This window comes from Canis aureus, chromosome 12, assembly GCF_053574225.1.
Source record: "Canis aureus isolate CA01 chromosome 12, VMU_Caureus_v.1.0, whole genome shotgun sequence".
Classification (NCBI taxonomy): Eukaryota; Metazoa; Chordata; class Mammalia; order Carnivora; family Canidae; genus Canis; species Canis aureus.
In genome coordinates, this window is record NC_135622.1 from 14,952,138 (window position 1) to 14,972,444 (window position 20,307).

General features: G+C 55.2%; 1 protein-coding gene across 4 annotated transcripts in view; it reads right to left on the reverse strand.

The window, feature by feature from the left end:
- Positions 1–221: 221 nt before the first annotated feature.
- RAB11FIP5 (RAB11 family interacting protein 5) overlaps positions 222–20,307 on the reverse strand; it is a 36,809-nt gene continuing 16,723 nt past the window's right edge. For 2 of the 4 annotated variants that reach the window (XM_077842887.1, XM_077842889.1), the window contains exons 2-6: positions 15,992–16,428; positions 15,178–15,877; positions 6,053–8,068; positions 2,626–2,815; positions 222–2,341 (exon numbers count right to left, since the gene is read on the reverse strand). In XM_077842887.1, coding sequence (XP_077699013.1) covers positions 2,138–2,341; positions 2,626–2,815; positions 6,053–8,068; positions 15,178–15,877; positions 15,992–16,428 — 3,547 coding nt within the window. In that variant the 3' untranslated portion in view covers positions 222–2,137. The remainder of the gene's footprint in view (positions 2,342–2,625; positions 2,816–6,052; positions 8,069–15,177; positions 15,878–15,991; positions 16,429–20,307) is intronic. The other 2 variants (XM_077842888.1, XM_077842890.1) reach the window with 2 other exon arrangements.

Consider the following 20,307-nt stretch of genomic DNA (forward strand, 5'->3'; position numbering starts at 1 on the left):
GAACCAAGTCTTTTTCCCCCTATATTCCCCCACAGTACTCCATAAATGTGGGTATGTTGGCAAAGAAAAGACTGAATCCAAGCCACTGGGCAACACTGTGCTGCTGCCCCTGGTGTTAAGACAGAGGTGGTGACATCCCCAAAACCCCATCACCTGCCTTCTCCCCCAGGGAAGCTTCCTTTCCTTCATCAATCGCAGCAGGAACACAAGAGAGTCACCGGCAGTATATGAACTTTTTATTCTTCATAAAGTGCTCAAAACATGAAGAACAAGCTCTTTATCAACAGGAGTTACAACCAGGAAGACAAACAGCAAAGCAGAATCGTGCCTGCTCTCTGCCCACCCCACCTGCAAATCTCAAAGTTGTGGCCAGGAGCAGAGACAGCCAACCAGAATCTTGGGCTTCAACTCAAAGCCCTTTCAGAGACATCCTTGCCCCGGGCACTTTGGAGGCTCACAAAGACGAGCAGAAGATGGGGTCAGGGCTGGTAATGAGTAGATCCCAAAAGAATATGTAGTGGAAGAGTGCTCCCCTTCCCCCCAAGAAGAGACACCTATGTGACCCCAAATGAACCCCCAGAAAGCATGACCCAAGACCTAGACACCTGTGGACACTTTCCTCAGCTTTGATGGGTAAATTTTAGAGTAGATAACATAGGGGCTTTCCCCTCATGTGGGGAGCTGCTCTGCTTCATCCTGGCAGAAGTAGTCACCCACAGAGCGTATCTCCTTCCAAGGCTTTCAGAGAGATCACAGAGGCCCTCTCAGGAAGAAGAGGCAGTCCTAGAGGGGCTGTCAGAAGCTTCTACCTCCTTGCTGGGCCAGAAGTATCCTCCTTCAGCACCTCCTCACCCCAAAACCTTTGCTAAAGCAGAGTACCCCAAGTCACTAAAGGTTCCCTTCAGATGCCATGGGAAGCCTGCCATGTTTTCTGCAAGCAAACCAGGGGCTGGGCCAAAGGACGGACACTTCATTTCAAGGTGCACTGCAGCCAAGCCAGGCAAGGCCATGGGGTAGGAGGGACAGGTTGGGAGAGCAGCTAGTGGATGACAGGAGCCCTTCTTAGTTGGGGCTGAGGGAGGAGGAAGAAGGTGGCAAGAAAGTTAAAGGAACAGTGGCAGCTTCGCCAAACCCTTAACAGAAATTAATTCAAGGGGAGGGGCACAGGGCACAGCAAGGCTGACCCATCCTCCTTTCCCATTTCTGGGCCCTGACAGATCTGGCCCCATGTGCTCAACAGGAAGGGAGGGGGCCACCAAGCAGAGGGAGAGGTCTACATCCAGAGGCTCTTGACCCCACCCACAAAAGGCACATTTTAATTGGTTTCCAAAAGTTCAAACCCTGCAGAATCAGAGTTTTGGCATCTGGACAGGCAACAAAAACAAAGGTGGAGGCTTGATCCCCAGCATAAGCACCCCGAAGCCCTGAGGCCCATGGAGGGGCCCACAGCTTGGAGGTGTGCAAGGAGGTGCTCTCCCCACACTTGCCCCAGCTCTCCACACATTCACACGTGACACTCATTGGGAAGATGAGAAGGAGGGGGTAGCCTGGAAGACACATCATCTCCCTCCATCCACACGGCACTCGCTCTGCAAACTGCTGGAAACACACATCATCAGGACACAGCAGACACAAGACCAGATCACATAGGCTCCTTGCTCTCACGGGAACAGACATGAGGCTCCCGTAACTGCAAAATGGGCAGCTTGGTTCCTACCACAGCCCCAGTAATCCCTCCAGGGGCTAGAGGCAGGTGAGAATAAAGATTTAGCCTTGGATGAGATGACTGACCATTGTTGTGGGGTAATAAAGTGTGTCTCGGATGCCGCATCAAATTGCAGCACCCCCCTGTTCTGACTTGAGGGCTAAAGCCTTCGTTCCAATTCCCTGGAGCCCCCGAAACTAAGGGATACGAAAATAGGTAGGTGGGAGAGACCCAGGGCTCCCAAAGACACACACGTACACGGAACCTGATGCTTCCAATCCGAGTCCAAAGGGTCCCCCTTCTGGCAACCCTCATGGAGGCAGGAGGGAGGGGAGCAAGTGACAACGGAGGACAGACAGCAGCCTGCCTAGGTAGAGTGAGTTCAGCGGGAGGGAGGGCACGCCAGTCCTGTTTGGGCAGGGATGAGGAGGGCTACTTAGGGGGGTCCGGGGGGATCTGCAGCAGTGTGGGTGAGGTCTCCATGATCCGCACCAGCAGCCGATCAATGTAGCTCTCAAGCTCCTGCACATGCTCGTCCCGCTGGCTCAGTTCCCGCTCTCGCTGCAAGAGCAGGCTGATGAGCTCGTCGTGGGTCAGGTGGTAGTACTTGGCCGACTGGTCCAGCACACCTGAGTCCTGAAGCCAGGGATGAGAGTGAATAGGGCAGCCTCGGGCCCACCAGCCCACCTGCCCACTCACACCCAGGCTTCACCCCTACAAGCCCCTCCCCACCCCCAGAGCGGCCTCTGCCTCCAGTGCAAGAGACAGCCTAGCTGGCTTCAGAGCTCTGGCATGGGTGACCAGGCCTGCTCTTCCCTCCACTCTGCCTAGCACCCCGCTCCTGCCCTCAGGACGCCTGACCTCTCTCCACAGTACCACGTGTCTGGTCTGACACCCCCAGGCACTGGGCTGGGTCTCACCTTCAGCCTCTTAGTGTCCACAGTCTGGCCAACGTGGGGGGCTGGAGCCACCGGCTGAACGCTGCCAGATGTGACTGTCTTGAGCTTCTCCAGCCCACTGCTCAGAGCTGTGCTCAGACTGGAGCGGGACTGCTTCTTGTCTGGGCTGCCCTCCAGGGAGGCGGCACTGAGCGGCTTCACAGGGTGGGGGCTGTGGAGACAGAAAGGAGATGCATGATGGGAAGGGGTAAGGCAGCACAACGAAACCATGGGGCCACATTCTCTGCCGGGCCAGCAGGCCTGCTGGACAGAAACCACCACTTGGTGGTGGCCGCCCTACATGGCCAAGGCCATGCACCCCTCTTCCTGCCTCACTGCTCTCCTCACTCACCCCACTGCCTCCCCCCTTATCCACTTTTCCTCAGAAGCCTGCTGGCCCACAGCCTTCCCTGCACCTACCGCCAGGCTTTACCAGGGCCACTTCTATACCACCCCTCCTTCTTCCATATTATAACCCTTCCCTGGGGGACTGACCAACCTTCCAGTTTCCCCATTCTCTCAGGACTGGAGATTTCCAGGCTACAGGACTGGTCCTCGACCAGCCATCCACCCTCACCACGTCCCATCTCCCCTTCCTCCTCACCCAGCCCCCCACCCCAAGCATGTAGACTGCATTCTGTCTCTAGAAGTTCTTACATTTCATTGATTCCTCAACCTATCCGAACAGGACATTGGCCCTGCCAGCCCATCACAAGTGTTCCTGCTCAAGTCTGCCAACCCCTCAGCCCTCAACTTACTGAGCTTTCTTCGGAGCTGACACTTGGATCACTACTTCCTTTGGCCTGCTCTCCCTCATCCCCACGCACCCCCCCCAAGACTTCCATCTGGTTTTCTGACCTCTGATAGTCTCTTCTCAGTCTTAACTGCTAGCCTGCCCTTGGATCCCTCCCTTCCCCTCCACAGCTCCCATCTCCAGCCTGTACCTCAGCCTTGAGCAGTAGGCTCATATAGAGTTGGAGGCTGGCTCGCTCCACTCCGGGTCCAGCTTGGGCACCTCACACTTGCCGCCACATTTGTCCTTTCCTGTGTCCCTCTCAGTAGGTGTGTGGCTCCAGCCAGACACGTGGGAACCCGTCTCATTCCCCCACCTCTGCTCCAGGGCTAAGAAACATCCAACCCTGTTGCCTCTCACCTTCCCTCGCACCATCCCCTTCTCTCCAAGCCAGTGCTAGCTAAACTTCCTTCAGCTGCAAGTGCTAACTCACCTCCTTGGAGGGAGTCTTGCCCACCTCCAACCACTCTGTTCTGCTGTGGCTTTGATGATCTCAGCCTCTCCAACACTTAAGCGGCCTTTACTGGCTCCCTACCAGGTAAGATAACATAGTCCTTAACAGCATCCGGTCTTGCCCTTTCCTTCTGCCTTTTCTCCTCCACACAGTGCAGCAAACCAGGAAATGTGCTCTTTCTCACTTTCAGGCTCTTACAAAAACTGTCCCTCTGCAGACCACTGGCCCTTCACCTGCTGGCCTGCTAACTCAAACATGGCCGGCATGTTTCAAAGGGCAAGGCCACTTCCTCTAGGAAACTTCCCTGATTCCCCCATGCTGACTAAAGTGACCCCCCCCCCAGCACCCTGTGTCCATGACAGGTATGCCAACTGCAAGCATCAGGCCCCCGAATCAATTAATCTTTCCCCAAGGGATCTCTTAAAATCTATGCTTACTTCACAGAGGAGTTGGACCATTCAGAAATAGGAAGCAAAATGGCTTAGCCCAAGGCCCTGAACTCCACTGGAGGGACAACCCAGGCCCAGAGAGGCCAGCTCTGCTACTCAGATAGGGCCCTGGATTCAGTCTCACAGCTGGGAAGGGTGGCAGAGAGACCAGGTAGGGGGCAGACAACAGGGAAAACAATATATCTCCCCCCACCTAAGAGTCTGCATTAGAGATGGGAGCTTAAAAGCTGCTCTAATGCTACCTATGTACTGTGCCTAGGGAGGGGAGGAGTAGCCAGGTGGCATAAAGAAACCCTGAACGTCTCCTGGGCTCTCAACCTGATTGTCCCCAAACATTGGAGGGACCCTGGACCCCAAAGCTCTCAAGGACCCCATTTCCTCCTCTGAGAAATGGCAAGAGCTCTATTTGGCCCATCCACTTCATGATGGAAGGGACATGCTGAATTCAGACATGAAGCCAACTCTGAGGGCAATAAACCTTCCCAAGGTAGTGAGTATAATTACAAGTGAGGCTGGAATACAGCAGGGCCAGCTAAGGACACTGTCATCACAGCAAGGAAGCTGTAACCACCTCCTCTCCCTCACCTCTGGGAACTGCTTCTCCACCCACCACTGGAGCAGCAGCCAAGGGGAGCCCAGATTCCTTCCCTCCCACTTCTCATATATCAGCATGGGCCCCTGGCCCAGCTCTTCATGGGTGCACTTCTGTCTTCTTCACTGGATTGGGAACTGTCCAAGCCTATCTCGGGGACAGTGTCTTTCATCTCTATCCGGTGCCTGACACTTAGTGGATGCGCAGTGAATTTGGACAACTAAATGTATAAGCCTACAGGCCAGGAGCCTGTCCTGCTCCCCAAGACCCTCACCAGAAAAATTGGCCCCCTCTGTTCCTCCCACTTCTTCACACTGGGCTCCTAGGGGACTAGTGTCTTTCTGGACTTTGCTGCCCCTACAAGCCCCAAGTGACCTGTGTCTCCAGACTTCAGCTCTAGTCACCCCTCACCAGTCAACCCCGTGAGGTCATAGCCTCATAATTCTTCCCAAACAGACCAATGCCACGGTGATCACACAAGCATCCAGAGTCCACCTGGCATAGTCCTAAGCACACTGGGACCACCCCCTGAAAAGGCAGGCACAGACCCAAATCAATAAGGCACCCGATGGGGCTACAGACCCCTTCTTCTGGGGGTGGGGGCACAGTAGTTTCATTTTTCTTTTTCTTTTCTTTTCTTTCTCTAAATAGCTCTTGGGCTTTGTCTCTGACCTCAGCATTGGTCCCTCCTCTGGCTGCCTTCCACAGACCACTGCCCTGGGCCTGCTGTAGATGATGTGGCCCCCATGTAACAAGTGTCACTGCCCCCAGCACGCAGCTCCCCTTGCAGCTGAGTGCCTGAGATCTTATCCTCCTTCCCTTGCCAGCCCGCACTGGCTCAGCCCACTCCATTCCTCACTCCCTGCACCTCACCCACATCCTCCTCCAAACCCCTGGTTGGTGGGGTACTCTGCTTGTCTGAGGACCCAAAGAGCAGTTTCAGAGCTGGTGCCACAGAAAGGCTCCTTTCTTCAAAGCCTCACCTCTCCTGCCTCAGGGTAAAGGAGCCCTTCATCTGCTCCTGGACAGGCTGAGGCTGAAATGTGAACCTCAGCCCCTGGGCTGCTTTGCCCCCCTCCTCCCATCTCCTCTGGTAGAGTATTCTCAGGGTGACAGCTCACCTGGCACTGGACTGTGGCTCCTCAGCTAGTCGTGTCTCCAAGGGCAGAAGCACAAGCGGGGAGGCTGGGATAGTTGCAGCGTGGTCCTCCCCAAGTGGGGCAGGGGAGCCCCCAGGGGAGGAGGCTGGCTCCCCAAGGGTTGGGGAGGAAGAAGTCAGAGGCCGAGCTCCAGGCAGAGGAGAGCATGGAGGGCTGGGCCCCCCATGGCAGTGGCTGGCCCAGGGTGGCAGAGGGGGTGGTGGAAAAGCAGGCTCTGGGGGGGTGGGCAGCTCTTCTGGACCAGAGACGATGGAAGAGTCCCTGGACCCTGGAGGGGATGTGAATGGGAGACTGGGGGGGTCTTGGCTCCTTTGAGACAAGAAGGGATTCAAAGCATCCTCCTCTGAGGTGCAGAGGCCAGTGTGTTGGGAGCTACCTGGCAGAGACTCAAGCCCCTCTCCTACTGGTCCCTGAATCTGGGTGTCAGGACCCTCAGGGCTTTCTCCTTTCTCCGGAGCCCCCCAGATCTGCTGACTCTGAGGAGCCAAGAGCTTTGAGTAACTGGGTCTGGGGGTGGGACCCTCAGGGCAGCCAGTGGGCAGGGATAAGGAGGGCCCAGACACAGGAGGGCTGATACCCTCCACTACATCTTCCAGGCCTGGACCCCCCAACAGGGTTCCAGAAGAATGGCTGTCAGACTCTGACCCAGGTGTCTCGCCCTCCTCCTCGGCCTCCTGTGGACCAGCAACCAGTGTACTTGGAAGGTCGTCTTCTCCTCCTGTCTCTGCCCCCCTGCTTCTCAGCCCCCCTGCAGCTGCCACCACTGCCGCTGCCTCATCCTCCTCCTTCTCCTGGGAATCTGAGGGCGTGAAGAGGCGTGGTGGCTTGGGAGGTGGCCTGCTGGGTTGCGGTCCCCGGTCGGACACCTGCTCTGGTTTGGACTTTGCCTCAGGCTCCAGCTCCGGCTCCGGCTCCGGCTCCAGCTTCAGTGGGGGAGGCCCCTCACTCCCCCTGGGGCTCACAGGTTCTGGTGACTCTGGCTGCATCTGGGGAGGAGGCAACTCATCGGACTCTCCCCGCAGGACCAGTGAGGACATCTCAGCTGCAGGAGAAATGGTGACCACATCCCAAGGCCACGAATCCTCGACTGTGTTGAGCTCATGCAAAAGCTGGCCTTCACCTTGAGAGGCCTCTTCCTGGCCCTCAGGGGTGTCATCTGTGCCAGGCAGCCTTTCCCACACACTGATCACTTCTGGGGAGCTAAACAGAGACGTCGCGCTGTCTGCTGGACTCTGCCCTGCTTCCCCTCCTGGGGCCGGCGGCTCCCTGTCTGCTTCAGAGTCTGAGGCTCTCAGGTGCTGCTGGGCTGACGTAGAGGGCAGAATGGGCCCTACAGACCCGAGGGGCCCTGGGTCAGCCACACTGGAGCTCTGGCGGTCCAGTCCCAAGTCCAAAGGCATCCTGGGCTCCAGTCGCACACTGCTCCCACCTCTTCCTCCTCCCCCAGGGTCCCCCCGGGGCTCAGATGCCTTCACTGTCATGACCCCACGGCCTTGCTCTTGCAGCCCAGTCACCTCCAGCCCCACTCCTCCTGCAGGGGCCAGGATCTTGCTCCTGGCCTCTGGACGCAGCCTGCTGGCAGCAAAGACGTTGAAGGTGTCTTCCCACTCAGGCGGGGCTTTCCCAGGGGAGGCCAGGGGGGTGGGGCTGGCCCTGGAGGCACTGGGGAGAGAGGGAGCAGGTGAAGGAGAGTTTAGTGCTATGTCAGCTAGGAGTTCCTCGAAGAAAGGGTTGCTCTGCATGGAGGTGAGGAACGGGTTGGTGAGACCCAAGAATCCAGATGGGGTAGCTTCGGGGGCGGCGGCAGAGGCAGCAGCAGCAGTGGCAGCAGCGGGGGAGGCGGCTGCAAAAAGGTTAGTGCTTAGCATGGGAGCAGCGGTGGGAGCAGGAGTGGGGAGGACCGGAGCACAGGGGGAGCAGGGGAGGTGGTGAGGAAGAGCAGCTGGGTCAGGTTCTACCTGAGGAGACACGTCCAGGCTGTGGAGGGAGACAAAACCATGAGCCTCCTGGTTAATGCCAAGACTGGAAACGCCCCTGCTGAACACCACGCACCTGCCAACCACCACCCCCACCCCCGCCTTGGCAGAGCTACCACATGCCACACCCACACGGGCTGGGCTCAGGCATGTGAGCCAAAGGACAAAGGGAAGACCCCAACATGTAATATTATGAGGTGCTGCCGAAGGAGGAAGATGCTGGCCAGAGCTCATTTTATCCCATCTGCAGCCAGGATCCCAGCCTCAACCAAGTGCTCTTCCACTGACCCATAGGCTGAAGATTTGACTCAACACCAGACTTATGCCCACAGAACTAATCAGAAAGTGCCTTATATCCCTTTAAGGACTAAGAGAGGAAAGAAATACTAGCTGTTTGGAGGGGATAAAAAGACCGGAGAAAGGCCAGGCCTAGAACACTGGACAAATCCAGCGCTAATCGAACCCAGCAGGGCCCCTGGAATTCCGACTGCTGGAACAGATGGGTTCTACTGGCCCCTTGCAGAAACAGGAGGTAATGATGAAGCAGGCATCAGACATGACAAAATGTCAATTAAAAAGAACCCGCCTTTCTCGTTTCTTGGAAGGGGTACCATAACCTGCTGAGGATATCTACTATCAGGCGTCCACATGGCCCAGCACCCCACAAAGGGTACCCTTCACCAAGGGACCAGCCTTGAAGGCAGCGCTGCTTGGGAGATGAAGGCTGGCATCTGGCAGAAGCAGCAACTCTGGATGTCACCAGGGGCCTCCTGGGTGCCCCCCACACACAGAGGGACCGCCTATTCCCCTGGGAAATCCATTCCATGGCAGTGGACCTACACCCTCACTGACACTAGAGAACACTGGTTAGCCTTCAGGACCCCTCCAGGGTCCTCTCCAGGAGGGAGCATCCCCTGCACTTGCACTTCACCTTTCACCTATGGTGCACAGCTGACTTGAGGGGTGTGAGCAGGAGCAGACTCTGAAACTAGAGCTCTTGGCTTCCCCTGGACAATCCCAGGAGACAGTGCAGGTAAGGGGGGCCCCACTTCCCAGTTTTAGCATTCTGACAGTGATTTGCAGCTGCCTTGCAGCTGGGCCCACCTGTCAGGCCCAGACCTGGGTGGCCTCGCCTACTGCCTGCTTCTTATCTTCCAGCCCCCCACTCTAAGGCCCAAGACCTCCATTCCATGATCCCTGTCCAGCTGAAAATGCTGGGGAACTTCTATGCCTCCATCTTCTCCACTCAAGCTGCTGCTTTTCTCATGGGGGAAACAGAGGGCAAGCCTGGGGGTAACAGAAGCCAGGCTTTACCAGCCAGCCCATAAAGAATGCAGGTTGGGGTTGGAAGGGCATCTCTAGAAGGAGGCCAGGAAGTCTGGAGCTCACCAGGATTCTTCTGGGAACCAGGGCCCAAATAGAGCAGGCCACACACAGAGCTGGGCAGAGGCAGGGCCAGCTTGTCTACAAACACCAGGGGAGAGGGGTTGGGGGCAGGTAACAGGAAGGAGTCTAGTTCAACCAGCAGCAAAGGTGGCCTTCCCAAGATAGTCTGTGCATCTGTGATCTCAGCCTCACAGGTAGGGCACAACCAGGTTCCAGACCCTGGGTTTCTCTTAAGAATCCAGCTTCCAGAGACCCTCCTGACTCTTTTGCCCTATAACTCCCCATCCCAGGATGACTTCTCAGCCTCATACTACCACCTAGAGATTGGGGGGGGGGGGGTGAGGTAAGAGAGTCCCATTGACTCCCACCCCACCAGGCTTCCCAGCACAGCTTTGCCTCTGTGGTCCTGACATGGCAAAGATATTGAAGAAGGGCAAATCCTGGGCCCAGAGTCCCAACCCCACAAATGTCCCATCTCCCTTTGCTCCAAGTAGGGCCACAGACAAACCCAGGCATCGGTGCTGACCTCGGGGACCACAGAGAGCCACGTACCACTGCCATGTGGGTCCTGGCCCTGCCGCCATTCTGCCCGCCACTCCCCCATATACACTGGAGCACCCATAGCAGACACAGCCCAGACCTGCCAGCAGGACCCAGCCCCCAGAAACTGGGCTACTCTAAGCCACCTCTCTCCAGTCCCCTTCATTACAAGTGGCCAGAGGAGTGTGAAGGGAGAAGGCTCCATCAACACTAAATGGCACCTAGTTTAGCTCTGCACACTGCTCCCTCCACCCCCAGCCTTGGTCTGGCTCTACTCACCCTTGAGGTCTTACAATGATCTGGCTAGCAGTCGGAACTGCAAGGCAAGAGACCTGCAAGAGACTCTCCCTTCCACGGGCTCCCCAGAGGTACACACAAACCCGTTGGTATGGAACCAGCGAAGGGCTTTCCCTAGAGGAAGGGACTCCAGGTGCCAGGCCCAGTAGATTCCCAAGAGAGCATCCTGTCCATCCCTCCTACCCAGTAACAACCTCCCCCCCCGCCACCCACCGCCTCCCTTGCCTTGCTCCACACCAGGTACATACTCTGAACGTTCTTACTTTAAAACGTCCCCTCCCTGCCCTCCATCTGGCACAGGTCAGAGACACTTTCCTATGTGTGGTTGTCTCAGCATGTTATGCTCTGAGGGCAGCACCCATTGTGGCAGCCCAGCACAGCACCATCCCCACACCATGCAGAGAAGACTTCAATGGGTACTGACTTGTCTTCTCCTTTAGGAACAAAGTGGAGGGAAGAAATCAGAAGTCCAAATGTCTCTGCCCCTGCAACCTGAGGGAATAAAACTTCGGGGCCTACGGCAACCTGTCCCTTAATGCAGGAAGCACCTGTTCTCTCTTGACGGCCCCCTTTGCTTCAACACTGCCGTTGCTGGGCAACTTACTACATCACCGGGTGGCCTCTGTGGCTGGAGGCCAGGGTTCACTGGTGGTCAGCTCTTCCTTAGGCTCACATGAGCAGTGTGTCTTTGTTATTCTCACACACTGGTCCCAAAGGCAGCAGGTGGGTCTGCAAAGGCTCTCCACCAGACAGTCCCTCAAGATGCCCAAGCCAGCCTTGGAGGCATATGTCCCCAGCCCACATGCCCTTCAGCCATCCCTCCTAAGGCATGGTCTGGTCTCCTGCTGCCCTCCTGAAATGTGCCTGACACCCAGGAAAGGTGTCCAAGAGGCTGGACATATCCTCCCCCATCATCTGAGCACAAAGAGGTGACAGACGCCCAGGAAGCTCTAAGTAGGGACACCACATCTTTTATCTTCCATACCAGGACATTTTTAATATAGTACAAGGGCAACATTAACTGTGCCAGGAAAACAGGCACGAACAGGATGGATGACCACACTAACTCGAGGCCACTGGTCACATATCATGTCCCTCACTTACCCCACTGGGAATGCCACCAAGACTGAGCTTTCAGCAGCCACTGCACATTCCGGGTTCATCAGGACCTCAATGTCACCACTTCTGGTGAGGGGCTGGGACAGATGCACAGACCACCAAAGGCCACCACGAGACACCTGCTCCCATGTTGTACCACATTTACTCCAATTAAAAAATATTTGCATCCAACACTTGATCCCCCCCTGTACACAGGGTTTTATGGTTAGTGTGAAGAGGAAGGGGCAGGTGGGCTCTGGTGGCCTGCCCACAGGGAGCTTATACTCTGAAAGGGTCAGAGCGGGACAGACACAAAGACAACCCTGTTTGGCTCTGGTGAGTTTATCACGGTTGGTCATGACAGTCCTCAAACACACGGTAAGTGGCTGGTGCCGCAGCTCAGAATGCATGGCTCACGGCAGGGGCCCATGAGCAGGGCTGAGTCCCTTGGCCCAGATCTTAGTCTCAACTACAGCACCCCCTGTCCCGCCCAGGCACACGCAGCCATGGGATTCAGCCAGCGAGGACCAAGTCAGGACGAAAATGAGAGCCATCTTTTCGGTGCCTTATACTCCCGTTCTTTCTCTTCCAACCACTGACCGCTCCAAAAGCAGCAGCTTTTTTCTGGATACTGTGCACCCAACACATGATAGCTTCAGGCCTCTCCATGGGGCACCAGTGCCATGTGGGAGCACTAGAGGGCGCCGCTGCCCTTTCCAGTGAGGAACACCCAGCAATCCCCAATGCAGCCCGGGGGGGCACAGGCACCACGAGCCCCTGGGTCTGCGCACAGACCCTGGAGCCCCAGCAGGGAGATGCAGCTATCTTCACTCACTCCAGTTTCCTGATGTCAATGAACTCATCTCTCATTCTCTCCTCAAAAGCCCAGAGCAAACCTCCCGGGCAAGTACCAATAGTCGTTTCTTCCAGGCCACCTTCCCAGCTCTGTGAAGGCCCAGGGCCAGGGTGATGCGGACAGACTCAATGCCCAGGCCTCACACCTGTTCAGGTCAGCCCCCTGTACCCAAAGAACCTTGCCCTTGCAGCCTACGCCCTCAAATGAGCCCCAGGGATGGCAGGAATCCCTGGATGCCCTCCATCCTGCTGAGGACAACCTCAGAATTCCAGAAGGCAAAAACCTCAGCTTCCTTATGTCCATCAGTGACCCAACTTCTCTGGACTCTGAAGGGTGAATGGGAGACATGGAGACACAGGAGAAGGAAAACAGAGGCTATAAGCAGGAGTGATAACAACCCCAACATCACTTAAAGTCATGGCCTACAGGAGTCTAAGCCCAAAGCCTGGGCATGAGCAATACAAATGACCTCACAAGAGGGGGGAGGGGGGGTGCTGAGATGATCCAAAGACAACAGTGCTGGGCCCGTGGTCTGTGTTCCATCTGACTCAGGCCTCCAGCTCCACCCAGAAGATGCCACCTCCCTCCATACTACCACCCACAAATATCTCTAAGTTGTCACAGGGCTACAGGCTCAGCCTGGGCTTCTGAGACAGGCCCATCCCCTTCTTCCCTATCTTCCCTCAGCTGCAGGTGGCCAGCAGTTGCCCTGAGGTCTGGTGAGCAGTGGCCGGGCAGCAGGGACAGAAGCGATGTTCCCAGCAGGGGAGGCAAAGGGCGTCATCACCCAGAGACTGATTCACCGCACCTGCCCATTTGTGAGGTGTACGGGGGTGCTGCCAGGTGGCCAGGCCTGAACCCAGAAAGGCCTGCCATTTCTCTCCCTGCCCCTCTCAGTGGACTTGAATTTCACAAGGAAAGAGAAGAACCAGGACTACAGGAGTCTTCTCCCCTCTGCTGAGGAATGGCTATAGGAGCCTCTCTCGACCCTTCCTTCGCTCCCCACCTCCGGCCCATAGACTCATCAGCAGGGAAGGGGCAGGCTCACTGAGAGCAGAAACAGCTGCCCCACCACAATGGCTGTGGCTGCCACGATGCTGCCTGTCCAGGGCCAGCTCCAGGCCCTTGGGACGCAGGGACATCGGCTCCTAGGACCTACACCTGGTGGCCCTCCCTCAACCTGCTGGACGGTGCAGCAGCCTCCCATGGTCAGACTTAGGAGAAGATAAAGAGCCAGGGTGGGGGGTCAGGGCTGGGATACTGAGATTTGTTCATCTGAATGAACAAATGTGTATTTCTCATATGTATATGGGTCTTCATCCACAGTTTCTGGCTCATAGCTCCAAAAACCCTTGGAATTTCCCAAACAATAAGAGTATCTGTTAATATTTGGTCTCTTGTTCTCATTTCTTGAAATGCTTCAGAGCCAGAAAAGTGAAATGGGCACTTTGTTATTCATAACAAGCCCCTTTCCACCACAACTGGGTTTGTGTTGATGAGGTGGCTTTTACAAAGCCCCTAAGGACCCCAGTGAACAGAGGGTGGAATCTTCAGTCCCACCCTGATTTCTGTGGAGGAGACAGGCTGGAAGTCAAATTGACCACCAATGGCCCATGATTTAATCACTTGTACCTAATCACTTATACCCATCACTTGTACCTTGTGATGAAGTCTCCATAAATGCCAAAGGATGGGGTTTGGGAGCTTCGGGGTTAATGAACAGGCAGACATGCGGAGGGAGTAGCATGCTCAGAGAGGTCATGGAAGCCCTATGCCCTTGCTCCAGACCTGGTCCTGTGCATCTCTTCCATCAGGCTGTTCCTCAGTTACATCCTTTTATAATAAACCAGTATAAGCAAAATGTTTCCAAGCTCTGTGAGCCATGAATCAAACTCAAGGAAGGAGCAGGAGGGTCCCTGGAACCTCTGATCCATATAGCTGGTTGGTCAGTAGCACAGTCAACAACCTGGACTCTCAACAGGCATCTGACTTGACTAGTGGCGGTGGAGGTGGGGAGGGCCAATCCTGTAGCCCCGAATCTATGTGGAGTCTGATGCTGTCTCCAGGTCAACAATGTCAGAATTGAGTTGAATTGTAGGACATCCAGCTAGTGTCAGAGAATCTCTTGGGTGTGTGAGAAAGCAGTCCCCACACTGGAACTGGGTGCAGAATCCTAATCCTAATTATTATCAGGACCCTCTTGAGAGCTCTGCCATGGCCTGAGCTCAAGGACTCCTGTACCCCTTTTGTGGTGGGACTCAGCATATTCAGAACAGAGCAGCTGTCATGAGCACTTGCCATACCCCAAGAGCAAGAAATAACAAAGAGGACCAGAGCCCCAACAGTGTCCAAGGACAGAAGGCCGGTCATAGATTTCAAGGGAGTTATACATAGCCCCTTGCCGGGGAGGGGTGAGTGTATGAAAGGAGAGGTGGGAGCATCAATGACTTGACTGCCATCTCTCAGGGGAAAGAGGTCACAGAGCCAGCTGGGGTGGGGTAGAGGATCTGAGGTACAGGCCCCATCTCCACCTGCCAAAGCTTCCTGACCTTGAGGCCAGAGGGCAAGAGGTATAGGCTGGGAAGCAAAGAATTCACACAAAAAATGTCCTTCCCTGCTTTTCTCCCCTTTCTCCCCCTCCCTCAGGGGGTAGGCATGGCAACTCACGAAGGGAGACCCATGAGAAGGAGACTAGACACCACAATCCACAGGGCCCCCAGAACTCTGTGCCCCTGCAACTTACCTGTGTCCATGTGCCAACAACGAGCCTTGGCTTAGGGAAATGGTAACCCCCACCATTCAACCATGCAAAGCCAGAGCCCCAGCAGCCTGCCCAAGGGCCCCATCTGCTCCATCCTCCCTGCCCCAGGATCCAGGCTGCAATACCCCAGCATCCACCCCAAGGAGCAAAGCTGGTTTTGCCAAGGACATACCTAGGTTTCTGAGTTGGTTCTTTGGCTTCTCTCAAGCCAAACCAGCTACTCTTGGCCTTTTCCTCCCCGCCAGATGAATGATGGGGGGAGGCCCCCTGGGTGGGACCTCCCTTCTCCCCCAGAGAGCCACGGCGCCCCAACTCGCTCCGACTCAGCCCCTGGTGGTGATGGTGGAAGAGGCCCATCCGGGGCTTCCGCTCCTCCTTCCGGGCTCCCTCCTTCTCAGCCACAGACTCAGAGGAGGCCACCAAGGGTGTAGCAACCTGCACTGGCTTTCCCTCTGGGAGCCGGGCCCCCTCCTCCTCTCCAGAGCGGCTGGTACCAGTAGCAAGCACTTTGGCCTGAGAGCTTAGCTCCTCCTGTCCAGGCAGCATCTCTGAGCTGCTGGTGCTGCGGCTGCCTCTGCCCCCGGAGTCATCGGTGGGCCGAGACCCCTCCTCAGCAGGCCGGAAAGACACGCTATGCAGGGAGCTGGAGGGTGGAAATGGGCCCGAGATGGAGCTGCGGTGCCGCAGGGGGGCCTGGGGCTCCTCATTGTAAATGTGGCTCCCATTGACACAGAGCGAGGAGCGGGAGGCGGCATCTAGGTGGCCCTGGAGGTCCAGAAGGGATCGGGGTGGAGCCACTCGCATCTGGCTGGCCTCATCACTGTAGGTCCTTTTGTGGGTGAGCAGCTTAGGGGACTGGGTGGAGTCCCTGCCTGAAAAGGAAGCACCCATGGAGTTAGTAGCAGGAAGAGTAGCCCGTATGCTGGCCCGGGCCTTCCCCGCCACCCTCCTCTGCCCCCCAAGCAGCAGGGCCCTCCCTCACTCACCCCCTTCAGTGGACAGCCAGCTACTGCGGCTTGGCGAGTGGGTAAGGAGCTCAGTGCCCGGGCCCTGGTAGGCCAGGCTCCCACTGGCGGAGGACAGGGTGCTGTCTGAGCCCAGCGAGGTGTTAGACTGCGTAAGGGAGGACTTTCGCAGCTTGTTGCGGAGGAAGAAGCCTTTGGCTTTGCCCATCTTGCCCAGGCTCCCTAGCTCGGGATCCTCTAGGGCACTGCTCGGGAGGATGGCGGAGGCAGATTCCAGATCGAACTTCTTCTTGCCCTTCATCTTGTCCTTGATCTTGCTGAAAGGGGACCGTGGCTTGTCCTTCATGGACAGGTCAAACATGCTGGCGCTCAAATTGTTGCGAGTGAACTGGATTGTGACTTGGATCTCCCCACGTTCCTTCTCCTTCTTGCCTGCCTTGGAGTGCAGCTTGTACCACCTGCGAGAAGGGGGGCAGGGTGGAGCTCCAGTCACAGGCACAGGGAGTCCCCCTCTACTGCTGCCAGAAACCTCACACAGCCTCTCCCCACAGGCTCCTGCCCTAACACACAAGCCCAACCTTCTGAGCCACAGGCATAGCTGAGCAACTATCTACAACTTTTCCATGATGGAGAAAACCACATCCTGAGTGGGGGAATCTCTTTAGTGCTACTGGGCAGGGCAGTAGTTACCACTCCATGCCACCCTCTCACCCCCCATTCCCTGAAGCTCAGAGATCTCCCCTCTGCCACTCCCCACTACATCTGAAACCCTGAGGCCAGAGAGGTAAGGCTGAGCGTGGAAGGGGCTCTGAACCCTCCAGGCCCCTGGGATAGACAGACCTACCCACATTTCTCCCTGTTTACATCATCTCCTCTGGCTAGTCCCAGACAAAGCTCTGCTCTGAGCCTCTGGCGAGCCCAGGAAAGAACAGCTCATCCAGAGGCCCAAAGCCAGGAACACTAGTACACATACACACACACCTCACTCACTTACTGACTCATCCAACCCACCCCCACCCCCCCGGAAACACCTATGCAAGATGGAAGAGCAGACAACAGCATTCAGGGGCCTCAAGCAAGAGACCCAGGGAAGGGCAAGAGTGTTCACATCTGCTGAGCATCTCCTGTGTGTCACGATGGACTACAAGGGTTTTCACGTCATTCCTATTCACACTTTACAACAAGCCCGGAGGGTCAGAGCCTGATTTTATACAGCAGGAGGTCAAGGCTCAGAGTAAAGTAACTCCTCCAAGAACAAGCAGCCAGAAAGGAGAGAGGAGACTGAGAGCCAGTTCTCATCAGTCCAAAGGCCATGTTCTTCCCGCTACATGCTCCTAGAGACCTCAAACACACATGTCCACTGCATAGGGTGTGCATGGAGCTCTTCCTTCCTCTGCTGCCCAAATCCTTCTCCCCGATCAGACTCATAGGAGTCTGCCTGGCCAGCAGCATCATACAGCATCTACGCGGAGCGGTTAGACACCGCCCCTACCCAGGGTCCCCTCTCATTCTGCTTGGCAGTCCACACCCCACCCATCTCCTACAGGTATGAACACAGAGATTCCACAGAGAAACTGAGCCAGAAAGCTTCTGGACGTAGGGACTCCAAGCCCAAATGATGGGCTCTGGTGCAGGGCTGAAAACAGTGAGTGAAAATCGGCCCCTTTCTCACACCAGCACCCAGAATGAATAACCTCCCTAGCACAGAAGAGCTTCGTATCACATTCAAAGGATGTGCTCCACATAAGTTGGAGAAAATCTCCCAGAAAGTAAAAGGGCAAAGATGAGGTGATGATTGAAGGTCAGTCCAAGGAGATTCACCACCAAGTAACTGGAGAGTCAAGAAAGAGAAAAGAGACTGCTCCCCTGTGTGAGGGGCTTGGGAGTCCTCTCTCCCATCCACAAAACAAGAGAAAAGCAGAGCAAGCTGAAAATCAACAACTCACGGGGGACTTTTAGGGCAGTAAAACTATGCTGTATGATACTCTGATGGTAAATACATGCCATTATACTTCTGGCAGTACCCACAGAATACAAAACACAAAAAGTGAACTCTAATGTAAACTACAGGCTCTAAATAAATGATGCATTGGTATCGGTTCATCAGTTGTAACAAATGTGCCACACTAATACGAGATGTTAATCAAAGAAGAATGGGGGTCAGTGGGCTGGGGGCAGCGAAAGGCAGACCAGAGTTAGGGAATATATGTGAACTCTCTGTACCTTCTATTTGTTTTTCTGTAAACTGAAAACTGTTTTAAAAAAAACCCCACTATTTACTTATCTAGTTAGTTTTTTTTTTTTTTTAAGATTTTATTTATTCACAAGAGACACAGAGAGAAAGGCAGAGACATAGGCAGAGGGAGGAGAAGCAGGCTCCTTGCAGGGAGCCCAATGTGGGACTCGATCCCAGGATTCCAGGATCATGCGTGAGCCGAAGGCAGATGCTCAACTGCCGAGCCACCCAGGCGTCCCACCACTATTGATTTTAAAGAAAAAAAAAAGGGAGAGGGGAAAGGGAGAAGGAGGGAACAGAGAGAACAAGGGGGAAGAAATTGTCCAAGAAATAATATAAGAAAGTTTTCCTGACCTAAAGGATATGACTATCAGCACAGAAGGACCCACGCACATGAGCAGAGTGAACAAAGATCCAGCCAATAGGTCTCACTGTGAGGTTTCAAAACACCAGGCATTAAACGGAGAGCCAGAAAGCTTCCAAACAGGAGACACAGGTTCCTATGCTCAGGAATTAGAATAACATTGGATCCTCACTCACAACACTGGGTACTGTAAGGAGTCATGACTTCAAAATTCTGAGGGAAGGGGCTCCTGGGTGGCTCAATTGGTTAAGTATCTTATCTGTCTTTGGTTCGGGTCAGGATCCCGGGGTCCTGGGATCCAGCCCCGTGTCGGGCTCCCTGCTCAGTGGAGAGTCTCCTCCCTCTCCCCCTCCCCTGCTCATGCGATCTTGCTGTCTCTATTTCTCTCTCTCAAATAAGTAAATTTTTTAAATCTTAAAAAAAAAAAATTCTGAGGTAAAAGTTTTCAGCCTAGAATTCTAGACCTGGCCAATAAAGCATGAAAGTAGACTAAGGCCTGATGGAGATGGTTTGATTGGTCACTGAAGGGCTCAAAGGCCCTCAGTGCATACACACACCACCCCCACATACACTCTATACTATCCACCCTCTCACACACCACCACCCCCAACATTGCACACTGTACTACACCACACACAAATCCCTCCCACACTACACATGCCACACCACCCCCCAACCCTGAGATCTGCCTACTCAATAGGACCAGCTCCCTGAGCTTCTGAGACATAAACAGGTTCTGAATGGGGGATCTTTTGCATGAAAAAAGGGTCTTCCCAGGGGCAAGTGTGGTTGCACCCATTTGGGAGAGTCCATCAAGATTGCACCGTCCTGTGCCCGTTTTGGGCTATGTGCCTCGCCTCTCCTGGGTAACCCACATTATAGCCCAAGCAGAGGGGCTGCTGGTTACCCCACTAAACCTGAGTGTCCATCTACTGGGCAGCCTGCCTCAGGACAGATAGTACAACCAGGGAAGGTGAAGGGCCATGCTCAAAATGTGGGTGCACATCTCCATGCTCTGATGGTAAGCAGGGGCAGGGGGGGAGGGGGTGAGAGGAGTGCAGGGAGAAAACAAACCAGCCTCCTCACACCCCTGCTTCCTCAAGCCAATGCCCACCCTGAGCCTGACACTCAACCCTTTAAAGGCCAAGCCCTAGTCACTTTCCCCAAACCTATACTAGGCCCTATTTAGCACAGGAAGATCCAGGGAGGTGGGGCAGAAGAGAAGCGTTTGGACTCCCCCCACGCCCACTGTGCTCTGGGTAACTGGAATCTGCGAGCACACATATCTTCTGTCAGGGCACAAAGGTCAGGGGCCCTCCGTCCCAGCTGCTCACACGCCACAAGTCACAGCGTTAGCAGTCATATCTCCCTACCTCAGGGGGGCAGGGGCCTGGTGGTGAAGGTGCGGTATAATGACTGCCTACATTGAATATTTTTGTCCAGTTTGAATTTTTTATATGGAGCACACATTATTGTCTCAATAGAGAAAAGAGACAAAAGAATACACCGGCTCCTATCTTCTCTCCTCAATTGCTTGAGACACAGGCTAGGCTGCTGACCTCTCCTTCCCAGAGAAAGGATGATACATCCTTTCTTTCTCCTCTCCCACCCTCAGAGAAAGGAAGGATACACCATTAGCCCACAGTGACACTCAGGTCCTCTGCCTGAGGATCCCTTGCCCCTGCCCTTCTCCACCCTCTCCCCTATAAGGTCACCTCTGTTTCTCTGCTTCTCCTG